Source organism: Indicator indicator, chromosome 12, assembly GCF_027791375.1.
Source record: "Indicator indicator isolate 239-I01 chromosome 12, UM_Iind_1.1, whole genome shotgun sequence".
Classification (NCBI taxonomy): Eukaryota; Metazoa; Chordata; class Aves; order Piciformes; family Indicatoridae; genus Indicator; species Indicator indicator.
Window position 1 is genome coordinate 7589869 of NC_072021.1, and position 21077 is coordinate 7610945.

Sequence of the window (21077 nt, forward strand, 5' to 3'; positions counted from 1 at the left end):
AAGTCATCCTTGCCAAGCAAGTGAGCTTCCATGAGCATTTTATACCTATTACTATTCTGTTTCATGTTTTAGGACAGCAGCCCTGCTGGATACTCTGAGACTAAAATAAGTTATTATTCTGAAAAGCTAGACAGACTAGGTGCTTATGGAGGGAAGGTCGAGACAAGCTGATTCCTGTAGTCCAAATGAGCTTTGGTCGATCCTGCATAGTGTCCTCCACCGGTCTTTGAGCATGACACTGGTTCGGTTGTTGAAGTTACCATGGACCAAAATTTTAGCCCAGTTACCTACGCCGAATTTTCTTACCCCAGATTTCAGTTCCAAGTCTTCTTTGTCAGTCCATCTCTAGGGGAAGAACAGAGAAAAACACTGGATATATGAAGAGAGAAAGGTATTTCTGCAAGAGCAAATCTCAAAGCATGTTTTTATACAGCTCTCTAGTTACCACTGTACACATGTTTGAGGGTCAGTAGGGTCATTCTGATTTCCTTTGAGTTGATGCTAAATACAACCACAAAGTCAAGTGTTACATCAAAGTGGTCACATCACCTGGCACAAGAACCACATTCACAAGTTACAGGAGGAAAAGGAAAAGGACATTGGACAAAGTTGTGCTTCATTCAAAACATGCTCTGGAAAATTGTACTTCATTAGCTAATTGAGCCAAGACAAACTTTGAATCATAGAGAATGACAGAATACATCCAGTTGGAAGAGACTTCCAAGATCATCCACTCCAACCCTCAACCCAGCACGGAAAGGTCAACACTAAACCATGTCCCCAGGTGCCAGGTCCACACACTGCATGAACAATTCCAGGGACAGTGACTCCAGCACTGCCCTGGGACGACCATTCCAATGTTTGAGAACCCTTTCAGTGAAGAAATAATTCCTAACATCCAGCCTGAAATCTCCCTAGTGCAGCTTGAAACCCTCATAGTAAAAAATTTTCCCTTATGTTCACGTGGAACCTCCTCTGCTCCAGCTTGCACTAGATGCTCCTTGTCCTATCATTGGACATCACTGAGCAGAGCCTGGCTCCATCCTCCTGACACTGCCCTGCACATCTTTATAAACATGAATGAGGTCACCCCTCAGGCTCCTCTTCTCCAAGCTAATGAACTCCATCTCCCTCAGCCTTTCCTCACAAGGAAGATGTTCCTATGCTTTCAGCATCTTTGTGGCTCTCTACTGGACTGTCTCAAGCAGTTCCCTGAGGTCCTTGAACTGAGGGCCCCAGAACTGGATACAATATTCCAGATGCAGCCTTACCAGGGCAGAGTAGAAGGGCAGGAGAACCTCTCTTGACCTACTAAGGACAGCCCTTCTAGTTCACCCCATACAAACCAGGTATTCAACTATAAAATTGTTAAATGTTTAACCTTTTCAGTGGGGAAAGAAAATGTCTTTGAAGTTTGCCCAAAACTCTTGTGGGCAAATGACATCCTGAATTATTTAATCCAAACAGTGGAAATAATTTTGTTTTTTCATATTATATACATACTCAGACTAAGGTTGACTAACAGTGTGCTTCAACAAATGGAAAGCTCCTAATCATTACCATCAATGTGAGACTGCACCAAAAAAAATAGTCCTTTTCGTTTTTAAAGGCAAGAATTACAAGGCAGAACTACTTGGGGACTAGTGGGAAAGGCAAAAAAATAGAAATAGGTAGGTTCAGATTGGATGTTAGGAAGACGTTTTTCACCATGAGGGTGGTGAGACACTAGAACAGGTTGCCCAGGGAGGTGATAGAAGCCTCAGCACTGGAGGTTTTTAAGGCCAGGGGGAATGTGGCTCTGAGCAACCTGATCTAGTGTGAAGCATCTCTGTCCATGGCAGGGGGGTTGGAACTAGATGATCCTTGAAGTCCCTTCCAACCCTGACAATTCTATGATTCTAACTCAAAAGACAGTTTCAGGAGCTGTAGCACAGCCTGAGTAATGTGGAGAATCTGAAATCCAGGCATTTTGGAGACAGAGACAAAAGAAATTGGAGGAAAAAACTTAAAAATCTGTGGAGTACAGAATAATTTTATCTCCATTTAGAACCAAGAATGGGTACAAACCTGTCTTTTTCGGCCACAGGCCAAAGCATCTCCATTGTTTTCCACATTTTGCAAGTTGTTCAAACCTAGAAGACAGTTGGTAAGCATCCAAACCAATGAGGAGTCAACATTAAGGCAGCAGATTTTGTGTTCTATCATTTAGATGAGACAAAAATGTGCAGCACCTAGATACTCTCTGACAGCAAGAACTTTGGTGTCTGCTTATACATGAATACACTTTTATCTGTACAGAGATGAATCTCACCTTACTGCAAGGAATCAAAACCAGTCTGTTCCAAAAAGTCCCCATAGTTTGCATTCAATATTTTAAAGTAAGCCAAAAAAAAAAAAGTACCCACTACTGAAATGTTATTTCATTTTGGTAACAACATTCGTTACACATACTGCTCTCATTTCACATAAAGGATGGAAATGAAGCAGCAATCAGAGCTATGATGCCTCCTATACAGGAACCAGCATTTCCACACAACGTCAGGTTCTAACTGTGGCAAGTATTCAAAGAATCTTAAGAGTGTCTTCAAGCACAACATGGCCACATGCAGAACCTGTAAGGTTACTTCTTTGTGGTAAGAGGCTGCTAATGGTTTTCAGACTCTACATATGAATGTGGTAAGCTGTGTTACAAGCTTTTAAAAAGTAATACCAAAAAGATCCACAAACATCTTAACTTGGTGCATTGCACACAATTTGTTTTTCCAGTCAGCCAACCTCTGTAGCTCCTTCCCCCTCAAGTTATCTACATCAGAAGGCAGAAAGAGCCAAGTTTCAGTAATCCTCTGGCAGTCTTGTTTTGTAAAGAACACTGTAATCCCAAAGCAAGCAAACACAAACCCAAGCAAAACAGAAAATAGTGAATGAGTTCGCAAGATGAGTTGCCAGAGAACTTAAGCCATTCCACAGCTTCCTAAATGTCACAAGCACCAGATCTGAATTTGTGCAGACACTACACAAACTGGGAGGTTTTTTCCCCACTGCAATCGTTTTTATATTAATCCAATCACACTGGATAGCAGTTATTTAACCACCAACCCATTTACTGTAGGGGGTAGGGAGAAATCATTTGGCATGAGTATTTTGAAAGTACAAAAATAAACTCATACTCACTCCCAAGAACATGGTTCACTTGGTATTTCTGTGAATGAGGCCTGCAGGGAAGACAGAAGTTAAAATATGTAAAACTTCATCAAATATCTTAAAACGGTTTGGTTGGAAGGGACCTTAAAAATCATCTAGTTGCAATCTCCCTGCCACAGGCAGGGACACCTGCCCCTAGACCACGTTGCCCAAGGCGTCATCCAACCTGGCCTTGAACACCTCTAGGGAGGTGGCACCCACAACCTCCCTGAGCAACCTGTCCCAGTGTCTCACTGCCCCCACGGGAAAGAATTCCTTCCTAATCTCCAGTCTAACTCTCCCCCCTTTCAGCTCAAAGCCACTGCCTCTCAGTCCTGTCACTACAAACCTTGTAAAAAGTCCTTCGCCAGCTGTCCTGTAGCCCCCTTCAGGTACTGGAAGGCTGCTCTATGGTCTCCCTAGAACCTTCTCTTCTCCGGGCTCAACTACCCAACTCTCTCAGCCTGTCCCCACACAGGAGGTTCTCCAGCCCTCTGATCATCTTTGTGGCCTCCTTTGGACACACTACAACAGTTTCACATCCTTCCTGTGCTGGGGGCCTCAGACCTGGACCCCATACTCCTGGTGGGGTCTCAAGAGCAGAGCAGGTTATCACTTCCCTTCTGCTGGTGCAAGATCTTTTGACGCAGCCCAGCACACAGTTGCCTTCCTTCAGGGCTGCAAGTGCACAGTGCCAGCTCATGTTGAGTTTTTCCATCAACTGGCCCTCTCAAGTCCTTCTTCTCAAGATGAGTCTCAAGCTATTCCTCACCCAGCCTGTCTTTGTGCCTGGACCAAGCACAGCCAAGACCAAGCTGTGACCAAGAGTAACAACAGAAGAATTTTGTTTACCTCACCATGGGGTTTTTCATGCCTCCAGGTGACTGATTCGTAATATTCTCCTTCTCTTTCACTGACCTTAAAAAACAAAAAAGCAACTTGCTCTAATTGATTCAACAGTATTTAAGTGAAAGAAAATTGCCAAATTTCTCTACAGAACTAGTGGCACACAAACACTAGCTGCTTCAATCCATTAACGCCCTTGCTTCCCTATACCTGGAGGAGAAATACACAAGATATGACACATTTACGATTGAGGCATGAGGTATTTTGCACATCCATTTTTTTCATACCTTCTTCACCATCTAGGAATTGCTTCTATAGGGTTTTTGATCAAGTCTTTCATCATACCTCTCACATGTAATTGTCTCAAGAGTCGTCCTTCTAAACAATAGCTTACAACTTGTCTTTCTACATACTGTCTGCACCAATTCCCTTAACTAAACAATGTCAGCTATGCCAAGTCTAAAACTGCAGAAATCCAAGCTCTATACCAATTCAAGACTACAATTTATTCCCCATGACAAACAAGGTGATTAACCTAGAATTAATACTTTTCAGAAAAAAGTCAAAGGAGCGGGGAAGGAACTGGGCTTGAGAGTCTCCCAGCATTTCTTAGAAAAGCATGTAATTGTTCTGAGGGGTCACACTGCCAGAGTCCTGAAGCAACACAACTGTTTGCCATCACACTGTTCTCAATGAGTAACAGAATCTTGGTTTAGCTGCAAGGAAAAAGTAACAGACTGATTCCCTTTCCTTCTGCTCTTTTTTCAGACTGCCTATAGCCTGAAATTAAGAGGGCTGGAACAAAAAGGAGCTCAATGAAGCATACAGAAAACTAAAAGAAAAAAGAATTTCTATGTTTTTATTAAGACTGGCAGCTGTTTAAACTGAAAAATGTGCATCCTCAACAAGTACTTAAACTTAATGCCAAGCCTGTGATGGTTTGAAACTGTCTTTTTAATTTTTCCTTGCAAAGTTCAGAACAGAGAAAGTGAAAGAATGTAAATAAGTCACTATTGGGTGTAAGAAAGCAAAATACTGATTGTTCTAAACACTTCCATTGGATAGATAGAAATGTTTAAGAACTATTACCCAAAACAAAGTAGGCATTCTGCACATTCTGCGTTCGGCAGTGGGGGCAGTTGCTGGGCTGTCTGGCTGCTGTTTCTTCTTCTCTTCTGGCTGAAGATAACACACTGACCTTGGCAGCTAAGTTAACAACTTTCTGCTTAACTAACTCTGCTTCTCTGTCCCCCTCTGTCTGGGGGGGGAAGCTCCTGGGAGAGAGAGAGGCCCCTTTGGAAGGGTCCCCTTGGGGGGAAGCAAAGGGAGATCGGTTGTGCTTTTCTGTTGATTGTATATATTTGTGAATGTTGTGAATTTTGTATATTTGTACATATTCATTGCATTTCATTGTAGATTTTAGACTCTGCTAGTAAATACAGCTTTTCATTTGCTTCCAGACTGGGCTAGCCTGGTTATTGTTGGTGGGGGGGGAATTTCAGCTCACACCGACACACAAGCCACTTGATGGAAATGCCAAAAATAACTACAGAAAACCCCAAACTTATAAATAATGTGCTTGTAGGCAATTGTCTGTTGGGCAGCAGTATGGAATTTAGCTTCCTTCCTTCTACCTGCTCTTAGTTCTCCAAGTTCCCAATATGTCCCTCAGCTGTATAACTTCAATACAAACCTTTGTTTTGTTTCCAGACTATTTCTTTGGCTTCTCTTGACATTCACAGTTTGGTTTTGCAATTCTATTGCACCCAATCCTTTACACTCTACCTCTTTGGTGGCTGCCTGTGAAAAAAATGGAATTGATACTTCAGAACTAAAGCCAGTCTGTAGCTAGGTAGTACACTGTTAATTAATAAGATTAATGTGTAGGACTAACAGCGCTTATTTCACAGACTCTTCAGAAGTATTACCATCAAAACAAGTGGTTTCAAACAACTGTGGTACGTTAAGTCAAAATCCATCAAGATCTTCACCAGCTAAGAACTCAGAAATTTGAGTCATAGCTGCAAGTGATGTTTTTATGATGCCAGTGTTCACTGTATGTCCATAAGTGAACGTAAGTGAACATATAAACATATTAAAAGATTAATTAGGATGGCAAATATATAAAAAACAGGCTTTGGGATACTTTAATAAATGAAAATTGTCAGGTCTTAAGTTCATCCAGTGCTGTAGTGCATGGCAGGATCAAGCATACCTACAACACTTTCAGAAGTGTAATCAGACTTTAGCCTTACATTAGTAAAGGAATTGTCTAACATCCTGCCTCAAATTAAGATTATTGCTCCTCCATTCCCCAAAGGAGGAAGGATCTCTATAGAATGTCCAGGGAATTGTAAGACTTGTACTTTCCCTTTAGTCCTGATAAGGTCATTCTTGCCACTTCATTATCAGCTTCTCTAGAATTTTAAGTTAAACTTAGTGCTCCAGTGATAAAAAAAATCTGGCTGTGCAGCATCAGGACTAAGCAGAGCCAATCATCTTCCATTCAGCATCCCAAAAGGTGATCAGTTCTGTGACAGCCAAATATCAAATGATTTGAAGTCAGATTCACTACAGGCCCAATGTAAATTCTTTCTGCTTCACCAGTTGTCCCACTTATTATCCATTTTTTCTTTCAGGGCTTGCTTTTGCCTGCTGCTAATTTTCTGCCATCCAATTTTCAGTCTTCTTGAAACCTGAACCAGTAATTCAGAGCAGCTTGCAGAATCTCTCAACATTTGTAAGAGTCAGATAATATAAAAACATTCTGTTTCACTCATTTATGCATGAAAATACTGACATGCATTCTGGTTGCAGACTACTTCCAATCATAGGACAGAATGATTCACTGTCAGAAATTTCACAGCTCCTGAAATGACTACATCTTTCAGCTTTAAGTTTTCCAAATGCTGACTCTTTTACAGTGGTTGATGGCAGCAAAACACGTGTGAAAGGGAAGACATGTTTCCATATAGGTAGAAAGAATATAGTTAAAAATATGTTAAATACACTACATTATTTTAGAAGTTAACAGTAGCTTTCAAGTTGTACTTGTCCCTAAAAATTATTTTGAAAGGAAATGAAAGTTAAAAAAGTATTCAGATCAGTGCTTTCTTGGTATTGCTGCTTTTCCCCTGGTAATGCATTACATGCTCCAGGGCAGCTAACCTCTAAGAGTTCCTGAAGCACAAAAACTTCATCAGTCGTAGGAGTTGCAATCTTGTATATTCCAAGCTTGACAGTAATCTAGAAAACACAGCCTACAAAACAGTCTAGCAATGTAGACCGTCTTGTGGCAGACGAAAAGCTGGATGTGAGCTGGCAATGTATGATTAGGTGCCAGAAGCCAACTGCTTCCTGCTTTGATCCCCAGCAGTATAGGCAGGTGGAGGGAGGGGATTATGCCCCTCTGCTTAGACCTCACATGAAACCCTGCATCCAGCTCAGGAGTTTTGAGCACAGGCGAGACACAGACCTGTTGGAGCAGGTCCAGAGGAGGCCACAAAAATCATTAGAGGGCTGGAACCCCTCTACTATGAGGAAAGCCTGAGAGAAGGCTCCAGGGAGACCTTAATTACAGGCTTACAGTACTTAAAAGGGGATGGAGACAGACTTCTTAGCATGGCCTGCTGTGACAGGACAAGAGGTGATGGGTTTAAGCTAAAAGAAGACAGACTTACACTAGCGAGAAGGATGAGTGTTTACAATGAGGGTGGTGAAACACTAGCCCAGGTTGCCCAGATAAGTGGTAAATGTCCCCGTTCCAGATCAGGTTGTTTAGGGCTCTGAGCAACCTGATATAGCTACAGACATCCCTGCTGAATGCAGGGCAGTCGGACTAGGTGACCTCTAAAGGTCCCTATCCTATTATTGTACCTCTACACATGGTACCATTAGAAAGAGAATAGATATTAACAGTTACAGCTAGAGTGGAGAACACAGGTACACTGCTGGGAAAGTTACATATATGGCACAGCAGAAGTGGGAACTTTCCACAAAGCCATCTCCTTCACATCCCAGAGTAACTCAATCCAAAGTAAAGATTTCAGAAGTCAGATTTGCAACACTGGTGCAGATGAGCGAGCAGTGAGTGCAACAGATAGTGTGTAGTTATGCTACTATGGAGTTCCAGGCCTTCTCCAACACCTCCAAACCTCCATCTCCTCTTGGACTCAAATAAATAGCTTTGAAAAACAAAACTTGAAAGCTGGCAGCAAGTGAAACACATTCAGTAAGTTCTCTAGTTTCTCTCTCTAGAATAAGAGAAGGAAAACCTCAGAGGAATTCTGAGTTTGTTCATTTAAAATTTGCTTCTTATTACCTTTAGATGTTTGTGCTTTTGTAATTTAGTAATTCAATATTCTTTTATAGGAAGCAAGCATAAGAGACATTCTTTACAATCCTCCTGAAGATGAACTGCAGAAGGAATGTTGTTCTTGCAAATTTTAAATCACTTTTGAGCAAGCTGGTTTGCAAGGTACATTTTTATTTACAGGAAGCCAGTAATATCTCCTAACTCTTTGGACATTCCTAGAGTTTTAGCCAAATTAACAGGTCTTCATGTTTTAGTATCAGGAGTCATGTAGATTAAGATCTAGATATAGTCACATTGGGTAGTTACTTTATCTTTTAGTGAGTCTCAGATCAGAACTGCTTCTCTTAAACATACAGTAACAACAGACCTCATTTTAATTATGTGTTCCTATTTCTCAAATCAAAACAGCTCTGGAAGAAACATTCACAGAAGATACTTTACAGGAGTCGTACTGCTGCTGACTTCCTTCTAAACATATTCTTTTTCTTTTTAAACTCACAAGACAATCCAAAAGGAGACAAAACTTCCTTTTCATCTAACACAGTAACTGACTGTTGTCTAAACCTCCTTGAAAGTAGAAATTTACTTAATCTTATCAGGTACCTATTTCACAAATGTTTTGTAAATGGTTTTGACATACCTGTATTAAGAAGTTATTCTCATTTTCTTTCATGAAAAGTTTGATGTAAGACTTGATTTTGCTTATCAAATGATTGTAACTGAAGTTCTGGAGAAAGGGAACATATGGATCCTTGCTTTTAAGTATGGTTGCCAGCTTCACCCTTAGAGGCTAAGAAAAAACACAGCTTTGTACAACACAAGAATATATCCTGCAGCAAAGTTGGCATCTGTACTGAACAGGACACACACAGCTAAACACCACGATTTTACAGTTCTGATAAAACTTCAGGCTACAGTTTGAAAGGATTCTAAAGTTAACTAGGCATAGTACCAGTTTACTTTATGTGCTTAGTAAATGGTTGAGCATAACTTTCCAGAGATCATTTTAATTCCCTTTATGAATAACACTGAACTGCAGGGTTATAAATGGGGCAAAAACACCCAGAGAAGGCCACTCATTTCTGGTTTTTCTTTTCTCCTTTGCTACCTCAAAAACGACTACAACTGAAAGATGTTTACAGCCTTCAGGAAGAGGACTATTAGTTTAGCAGCATTCAGGACACATTGATACTGATAGTTTAACTACATTTTGTCTACCAACCACTCTGCACCTTAGAGAGACCAATGGAGCCAAGAATTAACTTCTGTGTACAGGCTGAATTCTAATTTATAAATTGAAATACCATTACAAAAGCCTACACTTTCCTAATGTCTGAATTCTATGAAGAGTATATCTGAAGAGTAGGTATACACATGCTATTATTTACATAGAACATGTCCTAATATAACAGAGGAAGAGAGAAGCAGCATCTTTGCCCTTTTCTCCTTTTGCCTACAACCCTTCTGCTCTTTTCTCCCTGCCCCAGCAAATTCAGCTGTGTGCACTAGCTATTAGAGAGCTATGCACTCAAACTTGGATCTTTCTGAATGATGGAGCAAGCATCAAGCCAGGTGGTGGCCTGACCTACATGTGATTTCTTTTCTGGAGAGGGGTATAATATCCACTCTATACTACAGATGCAAATAAGTTTTCCTTCCCTGTGATGCTTGCTTTAGTATGTAAGGACACTAATCAGAAACAACAGACTACACTGCAATGTCTGAGAAAAGGTCAGCAGACTAATTATTAGAGTTCCTGTGTCTCTACCAGCAGACTTATACTGCCTTTATTCTGACAAAACAGTAATACCAAACTCCCAGAGTCTGTAGAGACACTTCTATCCTCATGTGAGGTGGGAAACAGGATGAAATTTAGACTGATGATGCCCACAGTGAAGAAAAACTGCCGCTACAAGCATTTTACTCACCCATATCACCCATTATTTCCATCAATTCCCTAGGCACAAATTTCCTTTTTCATTTACAAGTGCCTGGGATGTGTAAGTGTCTGCACAGGCAGTATGCAGGCAGATTTTCCTAGTTTTGGAAACTTATTCCCATCCTCTCTGAAAATAAGAACTTAATGCAAGCTAAGCAAGTTACTACCTTATCTGATTCTGAGTCTGTAAACAGCCTTTCAAGAGTTTCAGCAGCCTCCTTGAAGTAACCTTTTTCCATATGGACTGCTACAGCCTGCAACAAATGTAATAAGATATGCTGAAATACATTTCACCTGAGACTCAGGAAAAAAATCACCAATAGAATCCATGCTTTTACAGTTTTGCAAGACTTCAAAATCCAGGATTAGGTATTTAAGAGTCATAAACAATTATCTAATTGTAACAGTTAGTTCTGAACACTAAACCTCATGTACAAATGCCCAAAACCTCCCTATCAGAGAAGACCCTCATTGATGCAAAATGACCCATACTGTCCTCCTAAGTATTGCTTCCATCTTTCCCTGAAGAACCTTTCCAATCCTAGTACCTGTCATGTTTTCACATGTTTCTGTTTGAAATCAAAAGTTTGCTGGTACAAAGAATTACTTTTAAGCAAAAAGGGAAAAAAAAGCTATTTTAAAGCTCATTTTAAAGCTCAAGATACTACTGTTTTGAAGCTGATCTCAGGCTGGTATCTCTTTTTTTCAGACTAGAAGCTTTTGAAATAATTTTAGACTAGGACACACAGGACCTCTGTACAGATCTTTATACTTGAAAATACAACAAACTTAGAAAACTCACTTCAGCCTGCTAACAGCCCAAGCTTTTTGTGGAAGGAGCCCTGCTTTAGCAGAATAAATAGGCAACACCCTCAAGCATTTTGAACAGTCATACAGACCTGAATTTGAAGCAGGCGGTGAATATCTTCATGAAGCTTGTCCAGTTTAATTTCTTCCTTTTCAAGTAAAGTCCAGAAAGACAGAGCAGATTCCAAAGGTGAAACCCTTTCCTCGTTTTTAAAATGCCATTCTTATGGGGGTTGAAAATAGAAAAAACCCTCAGTATTTAAAAAACATAATATAAAGCTAAATATATTACGTTAGAGACCATAAAGTAACACGCAATATATGTACTTTCATTTGATCTCAAAAAATTTTTAGTCTCTCTCCAAGCATATCTGAGACCTAAAGTAACTGTCTTTTCAGAGAGACAAATTCTTCCTACCCCATGACTAATAACATGGATTTTTAAGGGAAATTATATGTCTGCTAATTATTTTTCACTTAAAATGCCACTTGCAGTAGTGCCAAGTTTAGCATCGTGTATTAGGGCTACCACTAATAACACTAAGCTTGGCATCAGATATCAAAACATTTTATACTGATACTGTTAATTCTGCCATATAACCACTATCCTAAGTTGTTTGTTTGCCTCAAGTCTGTATTTCCATGTCTTGACTTTTTGTTGTATTCAAAGGGGTTAAACCAAGCAGGTTAACATGGGAGTGTCACTGAAACAGCAGAAGCAACCTCCGTGCACCACTTTCGCCATCACTAAGGTTTATGCAACCTGCCAGCAAACAGGATCAGGGATTAGTTCTGGCAGAAATTGACCCCACACCTCAGAAACAGCTTGCCAGTCCAGTCATGTGTGGCAGTTTAGGCTGGATGCCCCCTGCCACTGCTACATGAGATACACCTCTGGTGTCCTGGGTGCCCACCCAGAGGGGTGGACACAGGAAACGGCGTATTTCTACCCATAAATCCTGCGCCCTATGAGGCCATCTGCAGAGTCATTCTCTTCCTCTTTCTTCCCTCTGCTCCCATGGGAGATGTCCTCTCTTATCGGGTAATGCCGGGGGAGTATCCTCAAGGCCTCTTAGGCCTGTCTAGGCCTAATGCCAGGAGGAGAATGGAGGGGGAGGCAGTCTCAGACCTGGCCAGCCTGAGACTTGCCTAGCAGTAGGAGGGGGGGGGAAGGAAGAGCCCTGAGGGATTGGGTAGACCCTCAGGTGAGAGGAAGGGAGGACTGGGAAGCTTTTGGGAATTCTGTGAGGGGGTTCTGTATGCTTTAGGATGTTCTTTTCCACTATGCTTTGTAGTTTGTAGTTTTCTGTAGCTTCACCAATTCGTTTTTCCATTTAAACTTTTTCCATCACTCTCCAATCCGTTTGTGTGTGTCATTCTTTTGTCCCTTTCGGGGCAAGAGATGTTCTGGCTGGCCTCAAACCAGCACATCATGGCACATCTGCACATGTCAGCATGCCAACATAACAGATGCAGCAGCAGCTGGCAAATGCACAAAACCAATCGTTTCTCACATCACTGCCAGCTTAGCTCAAGATGTTCACTGAGCTACAGCCTCACTTGCTATCTCTCTCAATATCTTATTTCTTACATTGCTTAAGTTATTTTTCAGACAGAAGGTAAACAATACTGAAAAAGAGATACCTGCTGCAGTGAAAGACGAATAGTATTATAAGTATGTAGACATTAAAAAAGGTAATACTTATGTATTTCTCTAATTGTTTCAATTAAGTAATGTGACATCATCAGTGGACAAGGGAAGACCAACAGATGTCACGTATCTGGACTCTTGAAAAGCCTTTGACACAGCCCCATACAACATTCTTCTCTCTAAACTGGAGAGATATGGATTTGACAGGTGGACAGTTCAGTGGATAAGGAACTGGTTGGATGATTACATAGAAAGGGTAGAGGTCAACAGCTCAATGTCCAGATGGAGACGAGTGAAAAGTGATGTCCCTTGAGGGTCTATTCAATAATCTTTCAGTGATACAGACAGCAAGACTGAGTGCACCCTCAGCACATAGGTAGATGACACCAAGCTGAGTGGTGTGGTTGGTAAGACTGAAGGACAAGAGGCCATCCAGAGGGACCTGGACAGGCTGGAGAAGTGGGCTGAGGAGAATCTCAAGAGGTCCAATAAAGCAAAGTGCAAGGTCCTGACCCAGGTCAGGGAAATCCTAGGTATCAATATAGGTTGGGGGATGATGAGATTGAGAGCAGTCCTGGGGGTGCTGGTGGATGAGAAGCTAGACATGAGCTAGCAATGGGCACTTTCAGTCCAGAGGCTAATGGCATCCTGGCCTGCATCAAAAGCAGCATGGCCAGCCCGTTGAGAAAAGTGACTCTGACACTTTGCTCTGGTGAGAACCTCACCTGGAGTCCTGTGTCCAGCTGTGGGACCCCCAACACAAGAAGGACACTGACCTGCTGGAGTAGGTGCAGAAGATGACCAGAGGTCTGGAGCATCTCTTCTATGAAGACAGGCTGTGAGAGTTGCGATTGTTCAGCCTGGTGAAGAGAAGGCTCAAGGGGAGAGTGGCATTTAAATATCTGAAGGGGGCCTACAGGAAGGCTGGGGAGGGACTATTTAAAAGGGCCTGTAGTGGTAGGATGAGGGACAATGGTTTGAAACTGGAGCAGGGTAGATTTACATTGGACATCAAGAGGAGGTTCTTTACAATGTGGTGAAATACTGGAACAGGTTGCCCAGAGACGTGGTTGAGTCCCCATCCCTGGAGACATTCAAGATGTTGCCTGGGCAGCTTGATCTAGTTGGAACTGTCCCTGTTGACTGCAGGGCAGGGGGACAAGATGACTTTTGAGGGTTCCTTCTAACCTGATGCAATCTGTGAATTAATATTGTTTTTATTTACTTTTGTCGTTTTGGGGGTTTGTTTGTTTCGACACCATCCCCACAGCAAACTCCTGGCCAAGCTGTCAGCCTGTGGCTTGGACAGCAGCACTCTGTGCTGGGTTAGGAACTGGCTGAAGGCCCAGGCCCAGAGAGTGGTGGTGAATGGTGCCACTGCCAGCCAGTCACTAGTGGTCTCCCCCAGGGATCAGCACTGGGCCCAATCCTGTTCAATATCTTTATTGATGATCTGGATGAGGGGATTGAGTCCATCATCAGTAAATTTGCAGATGACACCAAGCTGGGAGCAGGTGTGGATCTGTTAGAGGGCAGGAGGGCTCTACAGAGGGATCTTGCCAGGCTGATCAGATGGGCAGAGTCCAACATGATGGCATTCAACAAATCCAAGTGCCAGGTGCTGCACTTTGGCCACAACAACCCCATGCAGAGCTACAGGCTGGGGTCAGAGTGGCTGGAGAGCAGCCAGGTGGAAAGGGACCTGGGGGTACTGGTTGACAGGAGCTGAACATGAGCCAGCAGTGTGCCCAGGTGGCCAAGAGAGCCAATGGCATCCTGGCCTGCATCAGGCATAGTGTGGCCAGCAGGAGCAGGGAGGTCATTGTACCCCTGTACACAGCACTGGTTAGGCCACACCTTGGGTACTGTGTCCAGTTCTGGGCCCCTCAGTTTAGGAAAGATGTTGAATTGCTGGAGCATGTCCAGAGAAGGGCAACGAGCCTGGGGAGAGGCCTTGAGCACAAGCCCTATGAGGAGAGGCTGAGGGAGCTGGGGGTGTTTAGCCTGGAGAAGAGGAGGCTCAGGGGTGACCTCATTGCTGTCTACAACTACCTGAAGGGAGGTTGTAGCCAGGAGGGGGTTGGTCTCTTCTCCCAGGCAACCAGCAGCAGAACAAGAGGACAGAGTCTCAAGCTGAGGCAGGGGAGGTTTAGGCTGGAGGTGAGGAGAAAGTTCTTCACAGAGAGAGTGGTTGGCCATTGGAATGTGCTGCCCAGGGAGGTGGTGGACTCACCATCCCTGGAGGTGTTCAAGAGGGGATTGGACGTGGCACTTGGTGCCATGGTTTAGATAGTCATGAGGTTTAGGGTGACAGGTTGGACTCGATCTTTGAGGTCTCTTCCAGCCTTCTTGATTCTATGATTGGCCACAACAACCCCATGCAGAGCTACAGGCTGGGGTCAGAGTGTCTGGAGAGCAGCCAGGCAGAAAAGGACGTGGGGGTACTGGTTGACAGGAGTCAGCAGTGTGCTCAGGTGACCAAGAAGGCCAATGGCATCCTGGCCTGCATCAGGAATAGTGTGGCCAGCAGGAGCAGGGAAGTCATTCTGCCCTGTGCTCAGCACTGGTTAGGCCACACCTTGAGTACCATGTCCAGTTCTGGGCCCCTCAGTTCAAGAAAGATGTTGATATGATAGAACGTGTCCAGAGAAGAGCAACAAAGCTGGGAGGGGTCTGGAGCATAAGGCTGGGGAAGGGTCTGGAGCACAAGACATAGGAGGAAAGGCTGAGGGAGCTGGGATTGTTTAGTCTGGAGAAGAAGAAACTGAGGGGAGATGTTATTGCTGTCTACAACTACCTGAAGGGTAGTTGTAGCCAGGTAGGGATTGGTCTCTTCTCCCAAGCAACCAGCAACAGAACGAGGGGACGCAGTCTCAAGCTATGTAGGGGGAAGTTTAGGCTTGATCTCAGGAAGAAGTTCTTCACAGAAAGAATGACTTCCCATTGTAATGGGTTGTCCAGGGAGGTGGTAGGGTCGATGTCCCTGGAGGTGTTTAAGAAAAACCTGGATGAGGCACTTAGTGCCATGGTCTAGTTGATTAGTTAGGGTTAAGTGATCAGCTGGACTTGGTGATCTTGGAGGTCTCTTCCAATCTGGTTTGATTCTGTGATTTTTTTTTTTTTTTAACGCTACTGTGAAAACAAAAGCATTTAACTCAGAGCTGGCATCTGAAACAGCCTACTCTGTTTCAAGGCTCACTACAGATCAAATGTTTTCATAACTGTAATAGAATTAGGAAAGCACCACACCATATATTAATTTTCCATGTAATATGGAAACGAGATTTCCAATGTATTAGTTTCCATTATGCAACACCTACTAAACACGTGGCACCTCCTCACTGCACAGGTCATTCTATACAGTGAGAGATAAAAACCACACATTGTACAATTCAATAATATAAATAACAATATTATAAATTCAATAGTATTATAAATTATTAGAAAAGTTTCATGCTTTGTACATGATGAACTTGTTTTAAATATTAGAACTTGATTCTCAAGCTGAACCAACTCCAGAAAAGTGTCATTACCTGACAAGATAAGACATTGCATTTAATAAAAACAAGCCTTTGTAGCACTGCTAGGCTAGAATAGGCTTCTTCCATGCTCATGCTGACAGGAACGCTTCTGAAGTCTTTACATTCCAAGGAGTTTTATCAAACAGTGAAAACTTGCAGCAAAACTAGTTAAGACTTCCAGAAAGCCAGCATGGAAGCAAAGTCACCTTGGCTAAACTACCACACTGTGAATAGATCCAGACAGGAACCATGCTAGTGAATGAGTCCCAAAGACTTGTTGTCAGCTTCAAGTCTTACAGCCTTGTAAGAAACAAGGGCAGACATCCTTTTTATTCATTCTTCTGCCTACTGTCTGCCCTCCTTATACCTCCAGAACTACATGTGCAGAGAAAAACACACATTCGGTGCTTTCAACTTGCAAATGTTGCTTACTAAAACCTAGCCAATCTTTTCCGATATAATTACTTTGTTGCTGCTGATCTGACAAAAAAGTGTCTATAACGTAAGTAGCATATAGTTCTTCAAACTGAAAGCAGCTAAATGAGTTAGAGAACAAGTGGTCCTGCATACAGCTCAGTCACATGTGGAAGAAAGAGCAAAAAGGGATTTTAGATATATGTACAGTAGAGGCTATGTGAAAACCTCTACACCTAAAACACCTCTGTGGAAGTTCACCCAAATCTATTTAAAACAACTGGAAAAAAAAAAAATCTGAGTATTTACCAAGCTCTTTTCCTTCTGCAACTCTTGTCAAAAGCTGACAGACATAAACCATTTTTTTCTGACATGTAGGTATTTTGGAGAGGCCATTAATAAGAGCTAGAAAAAAGAAAAAAGTTGAAAGTCAGTTTTGCTCCAGCACTGCCACAGTGTGGCTAGAAATACACTAGACACTGAGCTGATCTCATTTTACTAAGCCCAGCAAATTTCTAATTAATTTTGAAGCTGATTAAACAGATTTAAGAACTTGACCAGCAAAACCTATCCCTTTTGCACTTCACAACAATAACCTAGTAGTAAGATGCATTACAGTTGAGTGAATCTAGAAGACCACAGGATCTTACATAAACAAATGAAGCTTTGTTTTGCTCAGTAGTTTACTACAAAAACAACTGTCTGCTCCTGAGAACATTTCTATGGAATGCCCACAAAACATGACCCACATACAGACTGGTAACACTTATACATTGCTAAAGCAACTGACAGACTAAAGACAGTAAAAGCTCCAAGGAGAGGTTAGTCAGGAACACAAATTTACAAGGAAAATCACAGAATTGTTTTGGTTGGAGAAGACCTCTAAAATCATTGAGTCCAACCATCAACCCAACACCACCATGGGCATTAAACCACGTCCCCAAGTGCCATGGTCATGCATTTCTTGAACCCCTCAAGGGATGGCGACTCCACCACCTCCATGGGCACCATGTTCCAATCCCTAACCATTCTTCCAGTAAAGAAATTTTCCCTAATATCCAACCTACACCTTCCCTGGCACAATTTCAGGCCATTTCCTCTTGTTTTTCCATCTGATATTAGGGAGAAGAGATCGACTCCCACCTCATTCCAGGGAATTGTAGAGAGCAATGAATGCTCCCCTCAGCCTCCTCTTCTCCAAGCTTATTTCTCCCAAATATTGTCACTGGTGCTTGGAAGAACATGTTTACAACTGCTTCCATGAGGACAGGTGATACAAGAGGTTTTAATTCCTATAGCCAAAATAGGAAATAAGATGAACACTACTTAGAACATCAGTCACGTGCCACTTGCTGTAATGACACTCATGCATCTTCCATAGCAGAGAACAGAGCTCAAGTTCAGAAGGGGTTTGGATGAGTTCAATGGTAGAGATAAGCACCATCATCATGCCCTGAAGATAGAGCCAGAGCTTAGAAATTTTGGAAGTAGGCAGAATACTGTAGCTGAAGGATTCCACAGAAGAAAAAGGCAAGTACCTCGACATCTTTCAGATTTCTCTGTTCTTTTAAGGTTCACTCATATCACTGCTTTAATTAAGAGCAGGGATGCATTTTTAAAGCAAGCTTCCTGTGCTTGGTTTGTAAAATGGAGCAATCCTGAGTACATAAATTGAATTCCTTCAGAGCTATTCCAAAGAAAAAGGAAACCTTAAAACATTGTTGTGGGGTCACCATTTCCTATCCATGTAGATACTTACACCAACTACTTCAGGTATAACATCCTTGCAAGGCAGGGTAAGGCAGGCAAGGCAACTAAACTTGCCATGATGTCCTTAAATCTGCATCCCAAGTAAGCTAACTATTTGTGCTTGGTGTACTGAGCCATAGGGAAGTATTACTTATCTCCATAGGGACGAATTATTTATCTCCTAATAAAATAGCTCATCTATTTCCTTTAGGCTTCCTACCTTGCTGCACTCACCTAAGTTTGATCTGACCTTCTTGACAGCCAATCATCATTTCAGTTGAGTCTCACTCTGACACATGCTGAAGTTCTGTATTTCTATGGAAAAAAACCCACACCCACTTTTCTAATACAGTCTTGTGCCTTTTCTTAGCTTCTTCCATAGATGTTTACATTTTGGATTTGTAGCCTTGTAGCATAAGCATGCCCAATACTTTCTTCTGTGGTTGAAAAGGAACAAATTCCAAATGGGCTATTAGTTTCCATTTCCATGTGACCTTGTATTCTGTGCAATTTAATTATTTCTACAAATATGTTCCTCAAAAGTCTTCTTGTTCTTAGAAGATACTGCAATCTGCTTCTGTATTGTATCTCTTCTTTCCAGTTAAGTCTTCAAGACATTTCAGCCATATTTTCCCCTCCTGAGCCACAGTCCCAAGGCCATACATTGAGAAGCACCATTAACAACTGTGTACAGTTAGTCCCTACACAGGGCTAACCTACAGCAGTTGTTTTATCATCCCACGACCCCTCTCAGAGAATGGGGACTCAGAAAAGGAGAGGACCTTGCTATGACAACGTAATGAAATAGCCAAACAAATACCAATGCAACATAAAGCACATATTCCATCAATCTTCTGAAGTCCTCAAAAGAGGTGGGAACCTCATCAAAGCTACCTGGAGAGCAGTCCTTGTGAGGAGCAGCTGAAGGAACGGGGGTTGCTCAGTCTTGAGAAGAGAAAGCTGAGGGGAGACCTTCTCCTTCTCTACAACTCCCTGAAAGGAAGCTAGAGCCAGTTGGGTGTTGGTCTGTTCTCCCTGGTAACAAGTGGTAGGACAAGAGGAAATGGCCTCAAGTTGCATCAGGGAGGTTTAGGCAGAACATGAAAATAAAACTTCACTGCAAGGGCTCTCAACCACTGGAAAAGACTCCCTAGGGAGGTGGTCAAATCCCCGCCCATGGAGGTCTTTCAAACAGACAGAGATGTGGTGCTTGGGGACCTAGGTTAGCACCAGCCTTGGTAGAGTTAGAGAATGGTTGGACTTGATCTGAAAGTCTTTTCCGACCAAACCAGTTCTACGATTCCATGATTCGGTTACACGTACCCACAGAGGACGTGTGCACAGCGGCTGCAGCGGTGTGAGGACCACAAGCCGCCGGACCCCTCAGAACCCCGACAACCGCCGCCTTGCGCTTCTCACCCTGCGCCACGTCCCTCCACCGCTGGAACTCCGCTGGGCACTCTTCCCTGAAGTGCCGGCACAGAGAGTAGCAGGCGAATTCCAGCATCCAGTCCGCGGCCAAGGCTTCCACTGCAACCTCCACCGCCATCTTCAAACCGCGCACCAAACGCTGCGCCTCGCCCTCCGCCGCGCTGCAGCCAATTAGCGTTGCCGCCTTGCCACGTCCCTTGCGTCACCTCCGGAGGGGTGAGGGGCAGCCTGAACTGGGCGCGGTCGTGACGTCACGACTGCGCCACGCCGGTGATGTCACGGACGCGACTCCCGGGCTATGGAGCGCGGGATTGGGGCTGCCTCGGTGGTCTGTGGGATCCCCTCTGCAGCGCAGGCACTTTGCTTCGGCCTGGGGTGGTGTGAGCGGCTCACGGCTCCTGGCACCTTGGCCGCTCACAGGAGTGCTTCGGGAGGCCTGCGCCGTCACTGGTGATTTGAGAGATTTCCTTTCCTATAGCCGCATCCTGAGAAACTTTGGTGTGGCAGTGTGAGTGTTAGTGTCTGTGGGTGACAGAGCCTGAGGAGTTGAAGGAGTGTCCTACTTGGAACAGGTGGCCGTGGAAGCTTCCACGCATCCCTGGGAGACTGAAAGGAGGCTAATAAATGGAAGCCTCGATTTAGCAATTAACCCCGGAATGGGCTGTGAAAAGGGGCTGAATTAGTTGGAGTGCATCTGTCTGACAAGGCAACCCTTTGTAAGTTTTAAAATGCTAAACCTAAGGAGAAAGAAGGTAGCCTGTGAGAAGGTGATTTTCAGGCGAATGCTGAATGGCAGAACAGTTTTCATGAGTGAGGGTGGAATAGCCTTTTGGTTGATCTGATAAAAGGGTGAAAGGAATTTGAACGTAAGCTTAGCTTTACTCCTAGGATGAACAGTATGATACTAGAGAGCAGAGTGAAGGTACGGGGTAGGTCCTTGCTGCCTTTGATTCCTGTGGTTACATAAAATGCACCTGCAGTAGTCTTGCTGTAGCATAAATAAATTGAGGTCAAGCAGAGAAGAAAATCCATAATTCAAGATAAATAAGATCATCTATTTGGACCTCTATTGGTAGAATGTAAGATTGAAATTGCACTTTGAAAGAGACTTCATGTTGGCGGTAGTTGTAAGCTATGTTGTAAGTAATCTTAAAGATGTGTGTTTGCAGCTGTATCTACCATCACAGCTTCAAGGGCATGAATTCTTTAGACTAGGCAAATTTG

General features: G+C 43.1%; 1 protein-coding gene across 1 annotated transcript; it reads right to left on the reverse strand.

The window, feature by feature from the left end:
• Window positions 1-135: 135 nt before the first annotated feature.
• TERF1 (telomeric repeat binding factor 1) lies at window positions 136-19971 on the reverse strand. Its single transcript, XM_054385274.1, has 10 exons — window positions 19842-19971; window positions 16983-17078; window positions 11180-11310; window positions 10448-10534; window positions 8982-9131; window positions 5720-5826; window positions 4033-4098; window positions 3172-3212; window positions 2068-2132; window positions 136-345 (listed from the first exon to the last, which is right to left on the reverse strand). The coding sequence occupies exons 1-10, from the start codon at window positions 19969-19971 to the stop codon at window positions 136-138; spliced, it is 1083 nt and encodes a 360-aa protein (XP_054241249.1).
• Window positions 19972-21077: the final 1106 nt, after the last annotated feature.

Coding starts and splice junctions, on each gene's coding strand:
- TERF1 (XM_054385274.1), bottom strand. CDS start 19,971: ATGGCGGTGGAGGTTGCAGTGGAAGCCTTGGCCGCGGACTGGATGCTG. Junction 10,535..11,179: donor ACCGCCTGCTTCAAATTCAG/GTCTGTATGACT, acceptor CATTTGTTGCAG/GCTGTAGCAGTCCATATGGA. Junction 3,213..4,032: donor ATGAAAAACCCCATGGTGAG/GTAAACAAAATT, acceptor TCTTCCCTGCAG/GCCTCATTCACAGAAATACC.